This window comes from Zeus faber (assembly GCF_960531495.2).
Source record: "Zeus faber genome assembly, chromosome: 14".
Taxonomy (NCBI): domain Eukaryota; kingdom Metazoa; phylum Chordata; class Actinopteri; order Zeiformes; family Zeidae; genus Zeus; species Zeus faber.
Genome location: NC_137200.1, coordinates 22302085 through 22321978, shown reverse-complemented (window position 1 = coordinate 22321978; position 19894 = coordinate 22302085). Strand labels below are relative to the sequence as shown.

At 43.7% G+C, this 19894-nt stretch overlaps 1 protein-coding gene across 1 annotated transcript in view; it reads right to left on the bottom strand.

The window, feature by feature from the left end:
- Positions 1-19894, bottom strand: part of cxadr (CXADR Ig-like cell adhesion molecule) — a gene marked incomplete at both ends in the record, with an annotated part of 60257 nt that overhangs the window by 16628 nt on the left and 23735 nt on the right. The window contains one exon of the mRNA XM_080014045.1: positions 8201-8370. Coding sequence (XP_079870171.1) covers positions 8201-8370 — 170 coding nt within the window. The remainder of the gene's footprint in view (positions 1-8200; positions 8371-19894) is intronic.

Here is a 19894-nt window from a genome sequence, read left to right as displayed (position 1 = left end):
AATGAAAAAAATACTCTCAAACAAAATATTTCCCTTTAACTTTCTAGGAAGTTGCCTACAGCCTCTGGCTCAGGCAGGCTCTTTGGTATGGTAACCCTCTCCAAAGGGGCACTTGTGGCAGGAATGGAGAGATATTTCTTGGCCAGATTACTTAGTCGTTGGAAGTTAACCTCATGTAGCTTCCACCATTGCAGCTACTGTTCGTGCACATCGTTATGGTCTGTCGGGGCAAGGGAGTTTTGCGCGTGCGCGTCCTGGAAAGTGAGAGCGTAACGGAGCCCCTTAGAGCAGGCGTTTTGAGACTTTTTGGATGGCGACTCCTAAAAATAAATAAATAAATAAATAAAGGGTCAAAAAGTCTGGCCACCTCGTCATTCAGACTCGCCCATGTTCAATCTGACAACAGCACACGTACAGAGCTCCGTGGAGTTGAACGTTGAAATCGTTTCATGAGCTGTTTATTGTAACTTTCCAGCCCATCATCGTCCATATCGCTCGAAAATAGTCCAATTTGTGCGGGACAGTCCCGTATTTTAACCAAGTGTTACAGAATGTTCCGCATTTTGATCAGTTGAAGAGTCTCCTCTTCTCCTGCCGGTGTCAGGGACAGGAGTGGGAGAGTGAGTTGCTATGGTTACAGGGACGCTCCGTGCAGCCACGCACGCACCCACACTATGGAAAATGTAGCCTATAAAGTTTTTCATTGTGCATCTACTTAAGTTAGCCTAAAAATGTAATAATTCCAAAAAAAATCTGCAGTCTAGAACTTTGTAATGCAGAATGTTGCAAGTAAAAGTTGTCTCTGTTTTTCAGTTTGTATATGTTTGATCTTTTTCTCCTGCTAATTATGTTTTTTAACTTCCCTTTGTTTTTTTTGACTTCTAAGTCCTTTTTTTTTTCCTGGGAAAAGGTGGCCACACCCAATTTTGTATTGGCCCACCCAAAATACAATTTGTGCCAACGCCACTGCATCAGAGGGAGGCTCATTTGAGAGTCAAAGTAGAGTGAGGCTCACAATCTAGGTGGTGGGACCATCTCCCGATCATCTCCAGTGACACTGAACCGCCCTGGCTCCGCTCCAGACAACCAGCCTCCATCAAGGTCAAAGCCCCTTTCCGCTGCTTTGGAACAGATGAAGAAGCATTTTATTTTTTTTTTTGTCAGTGGATGCCAACGGAGAGAAAAACACAGCAAAAGCCATTTATCGCTATTAATCTGTGTGCGACAGACGATGGCGCCGAATTGCCCTGAAGAAACGCGCCCCTGCATCCAGAAAAACCTCGACGCATACAGATTTGCGTCGCAATATCCTCGGCAAACAGACGCCTCCTGTTCCTTCTCCAAGGACAAAACAGACCGTGGTAGGAGACGACACCAAGGTCCCCCGTTTTACATTCACCATCTGACTCGTCTCATAACCAACCGCTTTCCCCCCTTTTGCCATCTCGGAGTTGGTAAATATCTAGGGCGGCCAATCTGTGGCCCCCAGCCATGAAAGCCAAAATGCAAATGACTGTTACTGTAGGCATGCCTGGCATCCCGTCATTGAAAGCCCAAACAAAGCCACCTGCATTAGCCATGCTCTGCTGGCCGCCAAAGGACCCCGATGATATGTGGGCTATGCCGGACGAGGGGGGCCATGAATCCCCCTCTGGACTCGCTAACAAATAGCATCGCGTCAACAGCAAAGGGGGAGAGCGCCAATGACAAGGTTGCTGTTCTTTAAAGGCAGTGGTTCCTGAGCGCCTAGGGGATCCTCGTCGGGGAAAGGGGGCCTTCTCTGTTCTGAGGTTGTCCAAAAAAAGATTGATAAAACATAGGGGCTGGGAATTTGGCAAGTGATGGAAAATTACCAAGTTACCATATGTGCTTAAGTAAAGCCAAATGCCTAGTGTTCTTACCTCACACTGAAGTGTTACATTTAGGGATGTTAACAATGAATCAAGGTCCCCAGGGTCCCCGGATGTTAATAATTAATCAAGGTCCCCAGGATGTTGACAATTAATCGACTATCGATTAATAAGTCCAGAGTTGCCCTTTCACACATCTAGCACACAACCGGAGATTGTCCGTGTCAGACGCGTTCACTCCTACTGGAAATACTCCGCTTGGTACAGACGAGGGGCCCCCAATGTAAAAAGTTAGTCCAGAGCCGTGTACTGGAGTATAAACACATGTGGATGTATAGTATTCATCTATTTAAAAACAAGGTTCCTTTACATCTTCTCCTCAATGAACAATATTAAACTGCAGTAACCTGCGTTCTCAAGGAGTTCGGCCAGTCCCACATCATATAAATCAGTTTCATGACCCTATCGGGACAGTTGGCCAACTCCAGCTTACTGCAGCATCTCCTATATTTACAAATGTGCGTCTTTGGGTAAAATACTGTTAATATAGTTGGTACTATCTTCCTCTGGGGAAACTGTGGAGGCAGATCTGTATGAGGTGAAGCATATAAAACCATGGCCCCCCGTGGCTGTCAACAGGGTCCCGGTCCCCGGCAAAATGATTAATAGCTTAACCTCACCGTTATTTCATTTCAGTTATTCATTTCATTGAAGACGTTAGCGCTGTTAGAGACACAAAATCAGATCATACATCTTACAACATACATATATATATCATCATATATCATACAATAGAAATCTCCTCAGATTGAGGTCCCAGAGACAAAATCTTAAACAACAGGGTTCAAATTGAGGGTCCTTGATATGAAAAAGGTTGAGAATCACTGTTATAAAGTCTCTAAGGTCTTGAGCAAGTGATCCTCATCCTCCTACAGAGCTGGAACCTATGGAAGAACTGCTGTGGTGCCTGAAGGAACCTACATGTCAAAGGTTCTCCCCCACATTTGCTGCCCACGCGCCCTACGAGCAGAACCGAGTCATTACCGGTTCTGTTGTGCCTCAGACCTTCCTCCGGCTACAAGCCGCAGCCTCCGTCCTGGTTTTCCTTGTCCGGCCGAGTAGCCCTGGTCTGAGCAGAGCACCCTAATATCACCAGGCACTGTCACATAAAGTGAGCAGCAGTGGAACTTAATGAGGCGCTAATTAGAGGGTTTACCACGCACGTGACCTCAAGACCGGCCGACAATTAGAAATGCGGTTGTGTATGAAGCCGGGTTCAATCTCATAGGTTGTCCAGAATGATTAGGAGTTGGAGAGAGATGCTGGGCTACTGTGGAGCTCCACCACGTCTTTGCCACTTTGGGAGGGTCACGCAAAGGAGCTTCAGTGGCCAGAAACGAACGTCCTTCTTTCATTTGGAGTCATTGAGTATGACAGTGTATTAGGACCACGGAGAAGGATTCATTATTAAATGCAGCATGACGGGGGTGATATTCAAAGAAATAAAATATGAGATAAAGTCGGCTAATAAAGTCGGAAAATTTACGACTCTGAATTATTCTGAGATCGGGCTTCATCGGAGGCTTGGTTTTGTATTCCCCGACATGTCTCAGTGGCGGTGCCTGCAGTGGTGGATGACCTTTTCAAAACCCTACTTTGTGATTGGGTTTAGCGACAGGGAAATACTCTGTTCCGTACTCCACTGTTCTTGGACCCGAATCCCCATATTAACATGAGCACGCAGTCTTTGAAGCGACACCGTCATCAATTGGGCCCTTTCAGAAGAACTCTGTAGCTTGATGTGACCGGATGACCAATGACTCACAAATGTAGTTAAGGCCTTTGAATGTTAATGATTAATGTCCAGGGTTAATCACTGCAATGAATTTAATAAAATGTCGACTCGTGAAAACATGGCTGTAAGTTTACAATACGACCGAAAACATTGATTAGGATGTGGGAAATCACATAGTCAACCACAGTATTCTTATAATAATAATAATAATAAAAATAATGGTGATTATGGCCCTAAATACTGTATTATTTACCCATTGCTGAACTTGAATCCAAAGCAAAATTAGAAATCATCAAATGAAGCCTACACTTGAGTTTAATGATAATTTTCTCAGAACCCTCAAAAAGTTCCTTCTATAGCCCTAGAACATAGAAACTAATAAAGACGTGGTAGCATGTACAATGAGGGCTTTGTTATACAATCCACTGCTGACTCAAGACCAAAAAAGAAAAAACGCAAACAGAAGCCGTTCTAACCTCGCCCCGCACCCTCCTCCTCCTCCTCCTCTCCCAGCTAATGATGGGCGCTTCCCATTCTAAATTAAACCCAAGTAGGTCAATAATAAATAGGTGGTTTGCGCCAGACAATGGAGGGGAGGGGGAGTAACAAGCAGGGGACGGAGGTTTAGGGGTACGGGCGAGGGACGGGACGGTCCGGTGAGACAGTGTGGGAAAGAGGGGATGACAGAGGGAGGAGGGGCAAGGCAGCCATTTCCATTCAAATGGATTTCCACAGCACATTCCATCACAAGGGAGGCATTTAATAATAAACGTCACACTCCCATTTCTGTTGTGGGTCAACAACTAAGAACGGGACACCGATTTCCGACGACAGTTTTCCCCTCAAATGGTTGGTCTTGATCTACTCGGAGCGATTCTTCAAATCACTCTCAAATTCCAAAACGACTCTCAAAACCCTGAGACTCCCACAAGAGGGGAAATTCTGACCCATTTCTGGCGTCGAGTGGGGAAAGTTTAAATCTCCAGGAACTGGTAGAGACGGAGGCAAAAACGGGAGCAAGGATCCCCGAACAACCCCTGTGAAGGCCCCCCCAGAGAGCGCGCTGGAAACCTGGAGTCACGTCCGCTCCAGATCTGAGCGCTCTATTCAGACGGTAGCGAGGCGGCTCATATTGGGCTTTGCGTTTCCATTTCCCTCGACAACAAAAGACACACCCCGCACAATGTGCAGAGCCTTTAAACTCTTGAATACCCGACAAAGGGCCGCGCCCAAAAGTCTCCTACGGATGCCTTACACAAAACCGATTGAGGCCAAAACGAAACACATCCTCAACTAATTCATGGAGCTTTTAACCCAGGCAACAAGTTAAAACATTAAAAGCAATACAGTCAGGGTTTCCCACAGATCTGAAATATACAGTACTTGTCTTGGTAGCTGGCGCGGCTGACGACCCACTAGGGCTGGATATTGTCTACAACCTCACAATATGATACATGTCACGATACAGAGGAGACGACACGTATCGCAATACATGTTGACGTTGAATAATGACCGTGTCCTACCCAGAATGTACTACAGCGGCTGTTCTTTATTATTCTGTGTAACAGCGAAGACGAAGCCTTAAGGATGACACAACTTAAAACACTTAAAATTCAGGCCCGCAGAGATCTTCAAAGTGAGATAAAATATTCAGTTTGTAATCACAGAATTAATAATGAATGCAAATAAGTTCAATTTTTTTTTTCTTTTACTTAAAATGACCTTTTCTTTTGTCTGTTATGCTTTCAGTTTTTTGATGCAACAATAATATTCTGGTTTCATTAGATTGCAATTTAAGTTCATTAAGAATGTCCACCTGACATATGCGTTCTTTTAGAATTTTGACCGATTAATACTTTCAGTTAAACAGTTAAAAAGATACTACTGCTGCATGGTTAAATAAAACTAGACTGTACAATCTATTTCTTAAATACTACTCATCGGGGCGACAGGTGTGACCACACGTGCCTTTTGTTTCAGGCACGTAAGAGGACAGCTCACGCAGCCAACGGGTCCTTCAACCCGGAAGTGCCGGCCGCAGTAGGCTCAGCTGTTTAGAAACGATAAAGTAACAAAATGAAAATGCTTCAGTCATAATAAAATGTTTAAAATCAATTAACGGTGTTTGAGTGGATTATATATTATTTAAAGTAATGCGATTGTTTTTCCCCCAACCTAATTGGGTGCACCCTCTAGTAAAAATATTAAATGCGATTACGTTGAACGAATACTGACTTCCAAATCTAGTACTCATGACCATCCCTAACGTGGTCAACAAGTCGGAATGTTGCCACTATCACGCTATTCATTTTCTACATTCCTCCATTCAAAATAGTACATTTTAATCTTGTCTGATAACTGTTAATGATCAGTTCACGAGGGTCGGCTATCGGTTAGAAAATAAATAAAATCGAAATTAGCATTGCACCGTAGGTGATGTTTCTTTCTCCAAACTGCCGTCACAGAATTTTCTGTCGTATCGATACAGTAGCATCTGCATTGATGCACAAGGAGTACGTCACGATATATTGCCAGATCTATTTTTCGAGCACAGCCCTACTACTGATACAAATTACAACTACGAGGTTCCATGGAATGTAGCATTGCTTCAGAATTCCAGTTTTCCATGGTCCCGTGGAACGCAGCCGTTGAAATGCCTGGGCGGCCCGCCCAAGTAAAGACTATGTGTGGAAAACACAGAGTACATGTATGCGTGTAAGAGGAAGAGTATTTTTTATTTTTCTTATTCGGCAATACACCCCGAGGACCCGAATAGAGATGCTCCATTCATCTGACTCAGTGTTTACTAGGCTTGGGCAGAATGCTGATTAAATTGTCAAACCATGGAGTCGATTGTGATTGACATTAATGACCATGACAATTTTTTATTTTTTAATCTGTCAGGAAAAATCAGAGCATTAAAACGGTGTAAGTGCAGTTTACCGCGTTCTGAAACTGATGAGGGAGGGAGGGGATGAGCGGAGAGGCAGAGAAAGAGAGTGCGAAGGGACAGAGCCGTTCACTCCCCCTCCGCTCCGAGAGCCGGGCTCTCCCCGTCAGCGCAGAGCTGCTTTGGATTTATTGATTATTTGTCATGTTCATTGTGTAAAAGTGTTCTTGTATTGCATGACTGAAAAAGACTGATGTTTTCCCTCTCGTTTTTGCGACTTTAACCGATCACCCACAACATTAAAACCACCACTAATAACACTAATATTGTGCCGCCAAAACAGCTCTGACCGGTGGAGGCATGGACTCCACAAGACCTCTGAAGGTGTCCTGTGGTATCTGGCACCAAGACGTTAGCGGCAGATCCTTTAAGTCCTGGAGGTTGTGAGGTGGGGCCCCCATGGATCGGGCTTGTTCCAGCACATCCCACCGATGCTCCATCGGATCGGACCGTAACCCCGTCCATCCACATGATGTAGAAGAAAACATGATTGATCAGACCAGGCCACCTTCTTCAATTGCTCCATGGTCCAGTTCTGATGCTGACGTGTCCATTGTAGGAGCTTTTGACAGTGGACAGGGGTCAACATGGACACTCTGACCGGTCCCATATGCAGCAAGCTGTGATGTGTTCTGACACCTTTCTATCACAGCGGCATTAACTTTTCCACCAATTTGTGCTACAGTACCTCTTCTGTGGGTTCGAACCAGAGGGGCTAGACTTTACTCCCCACACGCATCAATGATCCTCTGGCGCCCATGGCCCTGTCGCCGGTTCACTGGTTGTCCTTTCTTGGACCACTTTTGGTAGGTACTAACCACTGCATACCTGGAACACCCCACAAGACCTGGTGTTTTGGAGATGCTCTGACCCAGTCGTCTAGCATCATAATTTGGTCCTTGTCAAAGTGGCTCAGATCCTTACGCTGCTTCCAACACATCAACTTCAAAAACTGACTGTTCACTTGCTGCCTAATATATCCCACCCCTTGACAGGTGCCATTGCAACAAGATGAGCAATGTTATTCACTTCACCTGTCAGTGGTTTTAACGTTGTGGCTGATCTGTGTATGTGTTACACAGACTGAATCAATGAACAGAGTCTGAAAATCGAACGACTCATTTTATTGTGTCTCTCGTCAAGAACCGAATCTTAAAGAAGAATCAATCTTTTCATCGCTATCCATAGTAATCACTTCGAGGGCGAAACTTATTCTGATGAACAGAGCTGCTTGTCTGGCTGGAAGCGATGAATTAGTGCAGCCTTCTAATTTTGATCTTGTAACACCAAAGCTAATTAGCTTCTTTTTTTTTCCCCTCCCCCCGTTTTACAGCGGAATAAAATAAATAAATAAATAAATAAACGTTCACGGCTTCACCTGGCGAGGACTCTGCCGTGTGGCCGCACAGCTTTTGAAAAGACACCGATCCAAACAAGCAAACAAACACAGCTCGGGAAGCCGCGTTCGATGAAACTGTTTAGGGGATGGATCACAGCGGGATCAATCGCTACTGGTGGAAAGGCATTCGCAGCGAAGGCATTGACAAAAAAAATAAAAAAATGAAAACGCAAGCAGCAGCTCCGGTATTCCTTTGGAAGACTCACCACTTTGTCTTCCTTCTGGTTGTCGGACGCCCGCAGACTCCACTCGATGTCCAGAGGTCCGGAGTCGATGGGGGCCAAGGAAAACTGGCAGTCCAGCTTGACACTCTGGCCGCTGGCCTTCTCAATGGTGGTCGGGGTGGTGGAGGTGATCTCCAGGCCGGAGGACAGGCCTGCGTTTGGGCGGAGAAAGGCCTGGTCAAACATGTGTTCTCATACGGTCACACTTTGGTACAACGGTCGTCCCGTGGTTCTCGTATGGGGACACGCGACCGTTACGCCAGAAAAGTTGCAGGTGTCGCTGAGTAATTCCCAATCACCTTCCAAGCCTAAATGTTCTGCGAGAAGGACAAAACCGTGGCTTTGTTGGATTCGGTGTGCTCGGGGAATTCAAAGTATTTCTTAAGGGTACTGTACAACGGCAAAGTGGTTAAAAGGAGCAAAGGCAACTTTTTTTGCTTTTACTTATCATTATGAAGTAAATGTTGACTGCACAGTGTGATGGCTTTAGAACAATGACACCATGGGCATTTAGACTGCTTCCCTCTAAGCCCTGACATACCTATGGATTCAGACTCTCACCGGGTATGAAACCAAGTGTACGTACTCAAACAGAACTTTTCAAGCAAAAAAAAGTCACATTGAGACCGAGAGGTGAAGGAAATGACGGCGCTGAGCCCCAGTTCTCCACCCGCTCGCTGCATCGTCACGGCCACAACTACCAGCGAGTATACCGACAGTGCTCCGGAACATGGTCGCCGGGTCCGGTGGCTCTTTTACGCCAGGGGAGGTCTTTCTTCCTTTTTATTTATTTTTTTTCTCCGAAACGTACTTCATTACTTAAATCTGTCAGAGCGTCTCTCCGAATATACCCAGAGCTTTGTTTTTTTTGTCAAAAATAATAATAAAAATAAAAAACTGTTGAATGGACGGGGCTTTTCGGCAACATCGCAGGATCCGAGGATAAGCAGACCGCTCCGCTCAAACACTCCGGTGGCAGGGAGACGTATCATTTTCACCTCTTCAAAAAAGGTCCCCAGAAAAAACAGGCCTGTCTGAGTAGATGACATGACTATGCAACGACGCTTCTGCTTTGTAAATAAATATATGGACATGTTAAGGTTTTTTTTGGGTTGTTTTTTTTTTTTCATTCCAAGTGATGCCCACAATACACAATTTGGACAATATTAAAAACACAACGCTGATGTATTTAGGGACGACTACAAGGACAAAGAAGGCATTTGTGTGTTTTCAATGGCTTTTATTTATTTATTTATATATATTTTTAAAGGTCTTCAAGAGATTCAGGTTCAGCAGCGAAATTCTAGTCTAAGAGTCTGTCGGCCTGTCAAGTCTTCAACGTTTGGTTCACTGATTAAAGATGCATATGCAAAATAACATTGATAATATCAGGTGTGTCGCTTGCATCAATATTTGTCATGGGGGTTTTTTGTTTTTTTTTTTTAATGTAGGACAACATTGCCGAACATGGCGTGTGAGGAGTCTGTGGTGAGTACAGTCCATGTATTTACTTTTTAAAGTACAAGCTTTTACACTGTGAAAACACAACGCGGTGGCATTTGCACCGAACATTTAACATACTGTAGGTCAAACACTGCTCTCACGTGCGAGGTTCCCTGACTTGTTAAAAACATTTCGATTTCGTTCATTTTTAGGTTTGACGTTTATCTTTTATCATTCGGCTTATTGTATATTTGCCAAATGTGTATTATTAGTTGTTACGTTTATCGTATATTGAAATTATTTTTCTATCTTCTAGTTCTAGTATATTGCGAAAATCCTTGTTTCTTTGTTTTTAAGCTTATTTTATTGATTTTCAATCAATTCTAGGTTTATATTTATCGTTAGGGTATTCTAAATATCTATATTCTCTATGACCAAAGTAGTCATTGACTTTTTACCTGGGCTGTACCCAAATAGACTGACTAGTCGAATCAGATTCGGCTGTTCAATGGCAATATTCCAAAATAAAATAAAGCCATGTTCATTCTGCTCTCAATTGGTTTTTGTTTTTCTCTTAAAAAAAAAAAAAATACATGGCTGCAGGGGGGATCAGCTAGCCTAGCTCCTGTGAAACTAGAGTGCCCCTTTTAACAAGGACCCTTTGTGTACAAATCTATCAAGGAATATATATATATATATACTTTTTTTAAAGTTGTGGCAACTGGATGACTTTCCCCTACATCCACAATTCCAGGACCCGTGGGAAGCCCCAATTAGAAAACAACAACAACAACAACAACAGTCCTCGGCAGCGCGCCATTTTCCGACTGAGAAGCGCGGCCTGCGTGACGGGAACAACCTCAGCGCGTCCCGAGGTGACGCCGCCGCTACTTCTTCCATCATTCTTTCATCGACTTCCCTTAATTGTTTATGACACTTTGGGGCGAAGCGGTTCAAATTAAATTTAATGAAAATCGTCGCAGCTCCGCCGGAGAGCAGGGGGAGCCCTGAACGCAGAGATAAAACGTGTGGTGGATACAGCGCGGCAGAGAGCAACGTCTCCAACACAAAGGGGAAAATAAAATAAATAAATAAACAAATAAATCAATCCTCTTTTTTCTTTTTTTTTATGTAAATCATATACTCGGGGTGGGGGGGGGGAAGCAGTGGAAAAGGCAGAGCTCAGCTTAGCTGAAGAATGATGCATCTGTATGTATGTGTAAATATATATATATATGTTTTTTTTATATAAGAGACTATCACATTAAAATAGCAGCGTCTTAAGCATTTCTTCTTAGAAAGGAATAAACATAATTTCCGTGCGACATCAACCAGGCTGAGAGTCTGCATTCAATAAGAGATTTAAAGCAGCGGCATCGAACAGAAGCCGTAGAGAATGGAGTTGTCACATTGAGCCTTGACTCATAGAAAATGCTTATGACAGCGCCGCTGCCACCTTCCACTCGACCCGGGTAGGAAACCAGTTATATATATATATATATATATATATATATATATGCTGTAAATGTTTCAAAAGATGTTTTATACATCATGCAAATTATACACAACGCCGTGCGAGTGAGACATTCCCCGGGGTGCAAACAAGAGGGGCGTCGCCACGGCAATTCACGTTTACATAAAACATGACAACCATGACTGGCGCGCTCGGCGTGAGGTGCGGAGCACCAGGGGAACCGGCCTTTTCAGAAGCACCTTTCCAGGTTTGCGTTGTGTACCCTGACAGCTGATCAGGTCCCCATGTAAAAGACGTCTTGCGTGACCCACAGAGCCCCCAAACGTTGCTGCGGCAAACCCTTGTCTTAAATAACGGTGTGGAAGATAAACATTCGGCTTTTTTCTAGTGTTTTTTTTGGTGAGTTCTCCTGCAGAATTACTCCCGCAAAGCAATTCGTGAACTCCACCATGTAAGTTACGGGGCCCGACACAAAGTTCTAAAAGTTCTAGGTTGCCAGGACCGACAAAATGGTTGCCTAATTTGTATCATTTGAAACTGAGTGAGATCAATAAATGGATCAATGAATAGAGTTAACCAGAGTTGGGTCAAGGTCATTTCCCTTTTAACCAGGGCCCGAAACGTAAATTTTAGAACTGGTTGCCAAGTTGGCAACAGCTTTTTTTTTTTTTTTTTTTTATAAATATTTTTTAGCTTTTTAAACAGATTTGAATGATTTTCTAATTTAATGTAATAAACCGACAGATCGATAGATTTCCAAATATATACCGCGCTGTCTGTTTGGTACGGGGCAACCAGACCCAAATCTGGTTGCCCGGGGGCAACAGTTATTGACGAGTCCTGAGAATGTCCACCAAAATAAAAACAATAAATAAAGTCAGAATAAAGGCTGTCTCGCTTCATGTTCTTCCAGGCAACATTTTTATAAGCCACATAATAATTGCTCTTCCTACGTCCTACCCTCAATTTGACTCTAAATGGAGAACAGGGACATGGCTGGTAACTGAACGTGCGTCAGCAACACCGTGGCAACCGGTGATGCACAAACTGATTATCGACAGCACGAGCAGGCAGCTAGCGTCGGTAAAGCAGGGCGAAGAGGAACGTGGAAACCACTCAAATAAATAAATAAATAAATAACCTGAGGATTTTTCTAGACGACTCGCTCAGCACTCATCATCTGAAAGCCGTCGCCAAGAGGCAGAAATGTTTTTAAGTGGTTTGAAATGATCGCTCCGAAACCACTTTGACAAAAATGTACGGCGGTGACACTGGAATGGATGTATTGGGGCTGCAAACCAACACGGAAAAAACGTTGGTCAGAAATCAGGGGGTGGCCTTTAACGTCCACATAACGGAAAGCACAAAGGGTGGGTCGCAACGTGAGTTTCGGGGATCCCCCGAGGGTCCCTAAAGGAGGTTCCAGGGGGTCTCCAGCAAAAATGATTAATAGTTGAACTTCACCGCTATTTAATTTCCACGACATTGGAGAATGTACAACAACGACTGTTTGGATCCTAGTTTTACTGTTGTCTCTCCAACTGGAGGATATACAATAAATCATATCCACACATACATGCATATCTATACAGCCCAGTTTGAGCCTCTTTTTTTTTTTTTTTAGAAGAAGAATCACATGTGCATGTGTGTGTGTGTGCATGTGTTGTAGTGTGGTATGTTGCGTGATAATTAAAGATTCTTCTTCTTCTAAAAAAAGAGGCTCAAACTGGGCTCCCAGACAAGAAGCCTAACGCATATCAAATTAAGGGTCCTTGATGTGAGATCTAGAATACCACCTACAGAGTATGGAGCAGAGGGATCATGCGATTTCCATATTGCTCCGCTGATAAGATAAAAAGTCTACAACTGGTGAGAAAGCTCTGGACGGGTGGAGCCCCCAGAGGTAAGTAAAAACAGAGGGAAACCGAGACGTTAGCAGCCGATCCTTTAAGTCCTGGAAGTTGTGAGGTGGGGCCCCCTCATGCTGCCTCCGCTGGCGTTCCTTCTTCCCATAGTGCATCTGGTTTGCACTGCACACATACCCGTCCATCCACATGATGTATAAGAAAATGTGATCACAGACCAGGCCACATTCTTCCATTGCTCCGTGGTCCAATTCTGATTCGATGTGTCCATTTTTGGATGCTTTCATCGGTGGACAGGGGTCAGCATGGACACTCTGAGCGGTCTGCAGCTACGCAGCCCCATACGCAGCAAGCTGTGGTGCACTGTGTGTTCTGACACCTTTCTATCATAGCAGCATTAACATTCACAATTAGTGCTACAGTAGCTCTTCTGTGGGATTGGAGCAGACGGGCTAGACTTTGCTCCCCAGGCGCATCAATGAGCCTTGGGCGCCCATGACCTTGTCGGCCAGAGTTCCCGTCATTCGGTAATTGCCCATTTTTGACCGGGAAAATCTGTTCAAGTCCCACATACTTAAATCTCTCTGGTCATAATGTCCGGTGAAAACAATTCCCTCTAGCCACGGTTTTAATTAGTGCTTGGCAATAAAAAAATAACGATAATTAAACACATTTTTGACCTTGATGTCGAAATAAAAATGACTCTTGATCATTGTGATTTAAAAAAAAATAATAATAATAATCTATTCATTTCCACGTTTGGCAAGCTGCAACGGAAAGCCAATCAGTTTGTACGATCTAAAGCGGACCTTTCACCTCTAACCAATCACATTTGTCTATATAGAAATAAGTCCCGGTTGCGCTTGTAAACACAGTAGGCACGGAGCGGAGGCGGAGGGTCCGGAACTCGGAGGAGAAGCAGAAAGATGTGTCGTTGACAGTTAGCTTAGTTTGGCTTTTTTTGGACATTTAAGTTTGCACCAAATCAGACGGTAAATATCCACTGTGTACAATATGACGAAACACCACAAACACTATTTATTCATACCTAGTTGGCATATTTATTTTGTTTATATCAATTTTATTTAAGTGAAATGTTAATTAAAGCAGCTGCACTTATTTATTGTTCACGATCGGAAATGATTTGATTTCAAGTCAAAGCATTCCTAATAATTATTTATTTATTATTAAAACAGCGTGAACTGACAGGACTCACTTTATTTTGAATATTCAATAAAAATATTATAAATCATTCTTTGTTTATCCTGCCTATCAGTTGTTTTTTAGGTCAATAAACACAGATAACATTTGACCAGAATCTCTCCCATTTGCCGGTTCACTGGTTGTCCTCCCTCGGACCACTTTTGGTAGGTACTAACTACTGCATACCGGGAACACCTCACAAGACCTGCCGTTTTGGAGATGCTCTGACCCACTCGTCTTGCCGTCACAATTTGGCCCTTGTCAAAGTCCCTCAGATCCTTGACGCTTGACCATTTTTCCTGCTTCCAACACGTCAACTTCAAGAAATGACTGTTCACTTGCTGCCTCATACACCCCACCCCTTGATACTTGCAATTGGGATAAGATGAGCAATGTTATTCACTTCACCTGTCAGAGGTTTAATGTTGTGGCTGATCTGTGTATAACTTCCCCTTCAAACCCAAGCGGGAGATCTGCGCTGACAAACCGTGTGACAGGAGCTTGTAGAAGCCGCTCCACGTGAACGGTCCTGCCTCCTCCAATGTCCATCAGCACCAAAAACTCTCCCCGAAGAAATAATAAAAATAAAGTGAAAATGGCTCCAGGCGGCGGCGAGAGACGGCGCCATTACAACACGCAGAGTGACAATCTTGAGTCCAGGAGCCACGCTGGATTATGACATGGATGTCGCCGGATGCCAGCGCTCAGAGATGATCTGAGATAGAGTCAACGTTAACCAACCTATGGTGCCATTCGAGAAGGGGGAAAAAAATAAATAAAAAATAAAAAGTGAAATAAAAATAGAGATAGAAAAGAGTAAATGGCAATACCCAATACATGTAAAATTAACAAGACAGAAAATTGTAATAGTAAAATAAACGTAACATTAAAGCGGTGCATAAATCTGTATTTACATTTTTAAATGCAAGAAACCAAAAACATAAATATGTATGCATATACATTCAAAAATCTTAATTTAACTCTGATTCGTGGGTTTTATCATGTTTGTGAATTGTGATACAGAATTCCATCCATAATTATAACATAATTCCATAAGAAACATACAGTAAAAACACCAAATCGGCCGAATTTGCATTTATAATCGCGATCGTAAAGTCGCCATTTCTTGGAAGGAATGGGACTAAGTGTCGTCCTGGCTCAAGGAAAACAATAACAACAACAAACAGAAACCCGGGCGGTGAGAGAGTTTATCAGCGTTCTGCTTTTCTAATACGTCTCATGTTCCCGTGCAATCTAAACGGACGCCCACAACCCGGCCTTGTTCCTCTTTTGTTTTGTTTTGATTATCCCCCCCCCTCCGAGTGCCACTTCCTGCTACCGCCTGCTTCCAGGGCTGCAGCGGCTCTGCCCTGAACCGGTTCAGGTGAGAGCTTACGGAGGCTCATCCCGGAGCACGGAGATGGCCGTCGCGCGTGCACGTGGGATTTAAGCTCCGGTCCGCATTCAAATCTGCAAGATGGGATTAATCTGGCCACTTCTTAAAAAAATAAAAAATTTATAAATAAATAAAAGTGAGTGGAGGGAGAGCGGGAGGCACTTTGAGGGGAAATGCACATCTTTATTAAAAGAATAACAACAAACAATAAAAAAAAAATGTTTGCATCATGCCAATTTTTTTTTGTTTAGCGATTATGTTTTACTGTTTATTTTGTCAATCTTTAGGTTTAACACACACACACACACACACACACACACACACTTTATTTTCATGTTTATTAGATACATTATATTCCAATTTTTCTATCTTCAAGTTTATTCATGAATTTATTGCATTTAGACATTTAGGGTTTTCTATTTTATCTTTATTATTATTACCTATAAAATTACGTGCACTGCTGCGATACTGCAATTTGCCTCCGGTGATTGAATAAAGTATCTATCTTAGAGATGTTAATAATTATCCACATAAGCGTTAACTGAAAATAAGAAGTGTGACCGATTTATATTATCAGTTAAACAGTTAAAAAAATAAAGAAATAAAATGAAAATAAAGTAAATTAAAAAAAAAAAAAAAAGCTTGCTACACGGTAAAAGAAAAATAGGGAGGGATAGTCCATTAAACATATGGGGGATTTCTGTTCCTCCAAATAAAATAACTAAAAACAGTGTAAACAACCAAAAATACTGTTTTTAGTTGTTTTATTTGGAGGAATCGAGACACACAGAGCTGTATTCAGGTAAAAAATATATTTGATATGTATATTATGATATTATGATTGTCCTTATTTATAGTGATAATTTGTTCAAGTCCAAGTCCAATAAAAAAAAAAAAAAAAACACTGTAATAATTCTTTTTCTCAGGGGACAGTGCTCCAATACAAATTAATTCATTAAAAAGTAACGGTAAGTGATCGGTTAACGAGGATGGGCTATCGATCCCACACACTGGAGTATATTCCCCTTTAACATGGACCCTTTAGGGACAAATCCAACGGAGAACATAATAAAACATGGGCAATTTCGGCCTCGTACAAAGTCAGAAATAAAGGGGCGACCTTGAAAGCGCCCGTGTGCGTGCAGAAACCGTAAAGTTCTCAGAGCGTCCAACCTGCGAGCGGACGATTAAATGAGATAAACGACCAGAGCGCCACAGGTATGAAATCAGGTTTTTAGGGCTGCGACGGCAGTGCCCAGATGGTCATCTGTTTGATGCAACGCAAATTAATATAATGGAGATATGGGGGGGCGGGGGGGATCACTTTAATCATTTTAATAAACAAGCAATAGAATGGGTCCTGTAGTTTTATCCCGATAAAGATTATCCGTCTGTATTGGTCACATGAAGCCCTAACCCAGAAACAATCTGTTTACTGATGGACAGACTGGTTTAACATGGAAAACGCACCGGGAGGCTCAGATGAACCAAAGCCAGAGTCAAAGTCAAAGTTATTTATTTTGGGAAAAAAAAAAAAAAAAAAAAAAAAAGACCAAAGGTTCGACCACGGCGCCGTTCGGTGAATTCAAGTCGAAATTCAAGCAACTTTTAACCTAAAATAAACACAGTAAAATAATTAACACACAAGGTTAGAAGACGTTTGGACGGCCAAGCACTCGAGAAATAGAAAGAGAGAAAATTCCCCTTAAATTTGATCCGAAACCTATGATTGTGGAATCTCGGCTATTTCAGAAAAAGATTGTGAACTGCCAAAATAATTTGAGACACTCAGCATTTGGACAGATCTATTAAGCCTCACATTACATTACGTACATACATTACGTACAGTCTTTTAGATTTAAAACAATGTCTTTTTTCGGGACGGGGGGGGGGGGGGGGGGGGGACCTTCTGCAAAGGCTGCTCCGGAGCCTCGGGGCAGCCTCCCCCGAACCGGATCAACAAGCTGGAGACCTCAACTTCCGCCTGATGCGTCGGAACTCTGCCTCATATCACCAGCTGACACAAATGAGGCCGCTGGTGTTTACCAGAAGAGTTACTGATTACAAGGAAAACACTCATCCAGGTAGCGTGTGAACACTAACAACCGCTGCCGTCAGGGCAATGAGTAACCCTGCTCTGCTCAAAGTCTATTATAGTACTACAGCACCATCACAGCCCTACGAGTACTCCGACACTACGAGTACCACAGCACTGTGAATACTCCAGTACTACCAGTACCCCGGCACTACGAGTACCGCAGCACTACGAGTACCACAGCACTGCGAATACTCCAGTACTACAAGTACCACAGCACTGCGAATACTCCAGTACTACAAGTACTACAGCACTACGAGTATTCCGGCACTACGGGTACTACAGCACTACCCCAGCACTATGACTACCCTAGCACTACCACAGCACTGCAAGTACTCCGGCACTACAATTACTACAGCACTGCGAGTATGCCGGCACTACAAGTACAACAGCACTGCAAGTACTATAGCACTGCCACAAGTACAGCACAGTGAGTAGTACAGCACTATCAGAGCACTGCAAGTACTCCAGGACTACGATAGCACAGCGAGTACTACAGCACTCCCACTACTACAGCACTGCGGGTAGCAGAGCACTACCACTATTACAGCACTACAACTACTACAGCACTGCGAGTACCACAGCACTACCACTATTACAGCACTGCAAGTAACACAGCACTACCACTACTACAGCACTGCGGGTACCACCGCACTACCACTACTACAGCAGTAATAGTGATAGTGCACAATATAGTTTCAGTTAGTTTTTACCCGTTTTCGTCACACCTAGTTGTACTTAGCTGGACAGGGATGCAAACACATGTACGGTGAAAAAAGGTCTGAAATATACTTGTGCTTATGGTGGAAGCGGACAGTTTTGTCTGCGTCTTACGCGATATCAGAGAACGAGTCCACGACTTAATCGATCGCGGATGGCGTCGCTCTGGGACGGTATAAAAAATAAAAAAAAATGCTATGTGTGTCGCCCCCCCCCCCCCCAAAAAAAGCGAGTTGTTTGCATAACTGACTGTAATAACCTGCTCTGCTGCTGTCTACTGGTGCCTGTGCGCACGCGCAGCGTTCTGGTTCCGACTGTAACAGCATTATTTAAATATCACTTATGCAACAAATGTATTTGTTTTGGGTGCACAGTTTTGCTGTATGTTAAAAAGTGGTTGCCAAAGGGGGCAACCAGAGGCCACAAAATGGTTGCCAACTGGCTCAATCCGGGGCAACCGGGCCAAGCGTTACTGTCGAGCCCTGACCACAACAGAACACAGCACGGTAGCACCGCGAGCACGACAGCACCGCGAGCACGACAGCACCTCATTATACATTATTATATTAAACGTATTTCTGTTGGGGAGGTTATCTTAACGCATTTATACTTTTAAGTACCGTTTTAGTTGATTGTATTCGTATTCTTCATGTTTTGGCATCTTTCCCATGTTAATAAAAACCTTTTGAATTCAAATTGAGCGAGAGAGAGAGAGAGAGGGAGAGAGAGAACCATTCCCAATCGCCCAGGAATAAACGTCAATTATGGGCGAGCGGCAGAGCAGGTTGAACATGACTTGTTAGAGTTATTTAGTTCTACAAACTGCACGTGTGTGTGTGTGTGTGTGTGTGTGTGTGTGTGTGTGTGCTTAAAAGGACTGTGATGGAGGAATGTGGGGATGCCGGCGTGACCTACGACCCCTCCCCCCGACCCCCATAGTGTCATTTCTCACCCTAAAACCTCCCCCCACCTCACACAGATTATAGAACCCCCCCCCCCCCCCACCCTTTGTCGCCGTACAATAGGGAGTGAATCCCGTCTCCCGGCAACCGATCTCTTTACCGAGAGGACGGCGGCGGCACTTGAGGGGGGGGGTTCAGAGAGGAGAGAGATGGAGAGAGCGAGAGCGAATTGGGGGATTTCTGGAAAAAAAAAAGGGGGGAATTAGCATTAGCATGTAGCGGGGAGGTTCAGAGCCTCGGTGACGGGAAGCTGGAGCTCCACCGAGATGCACGTAAATCTGCAGGGGAAAAAAACAAAACAAAAAAACAGCCGCAACGCTTCCCCACGGCGATCTAATATCCATATGGTGATATGAGAATAGCTATCACTTGGGATTTTGGCTTGATCCACATAATCACTCATGTGTGGATCTCTTCAATATGGCGAAATCATCAACATCAAGGTATTCCAGGGGCAGACGCTTGTGGCTTCCAGAACCGGTTGCCGAGTTGGCGACCGCGCATCAGCTGTTGGTCGC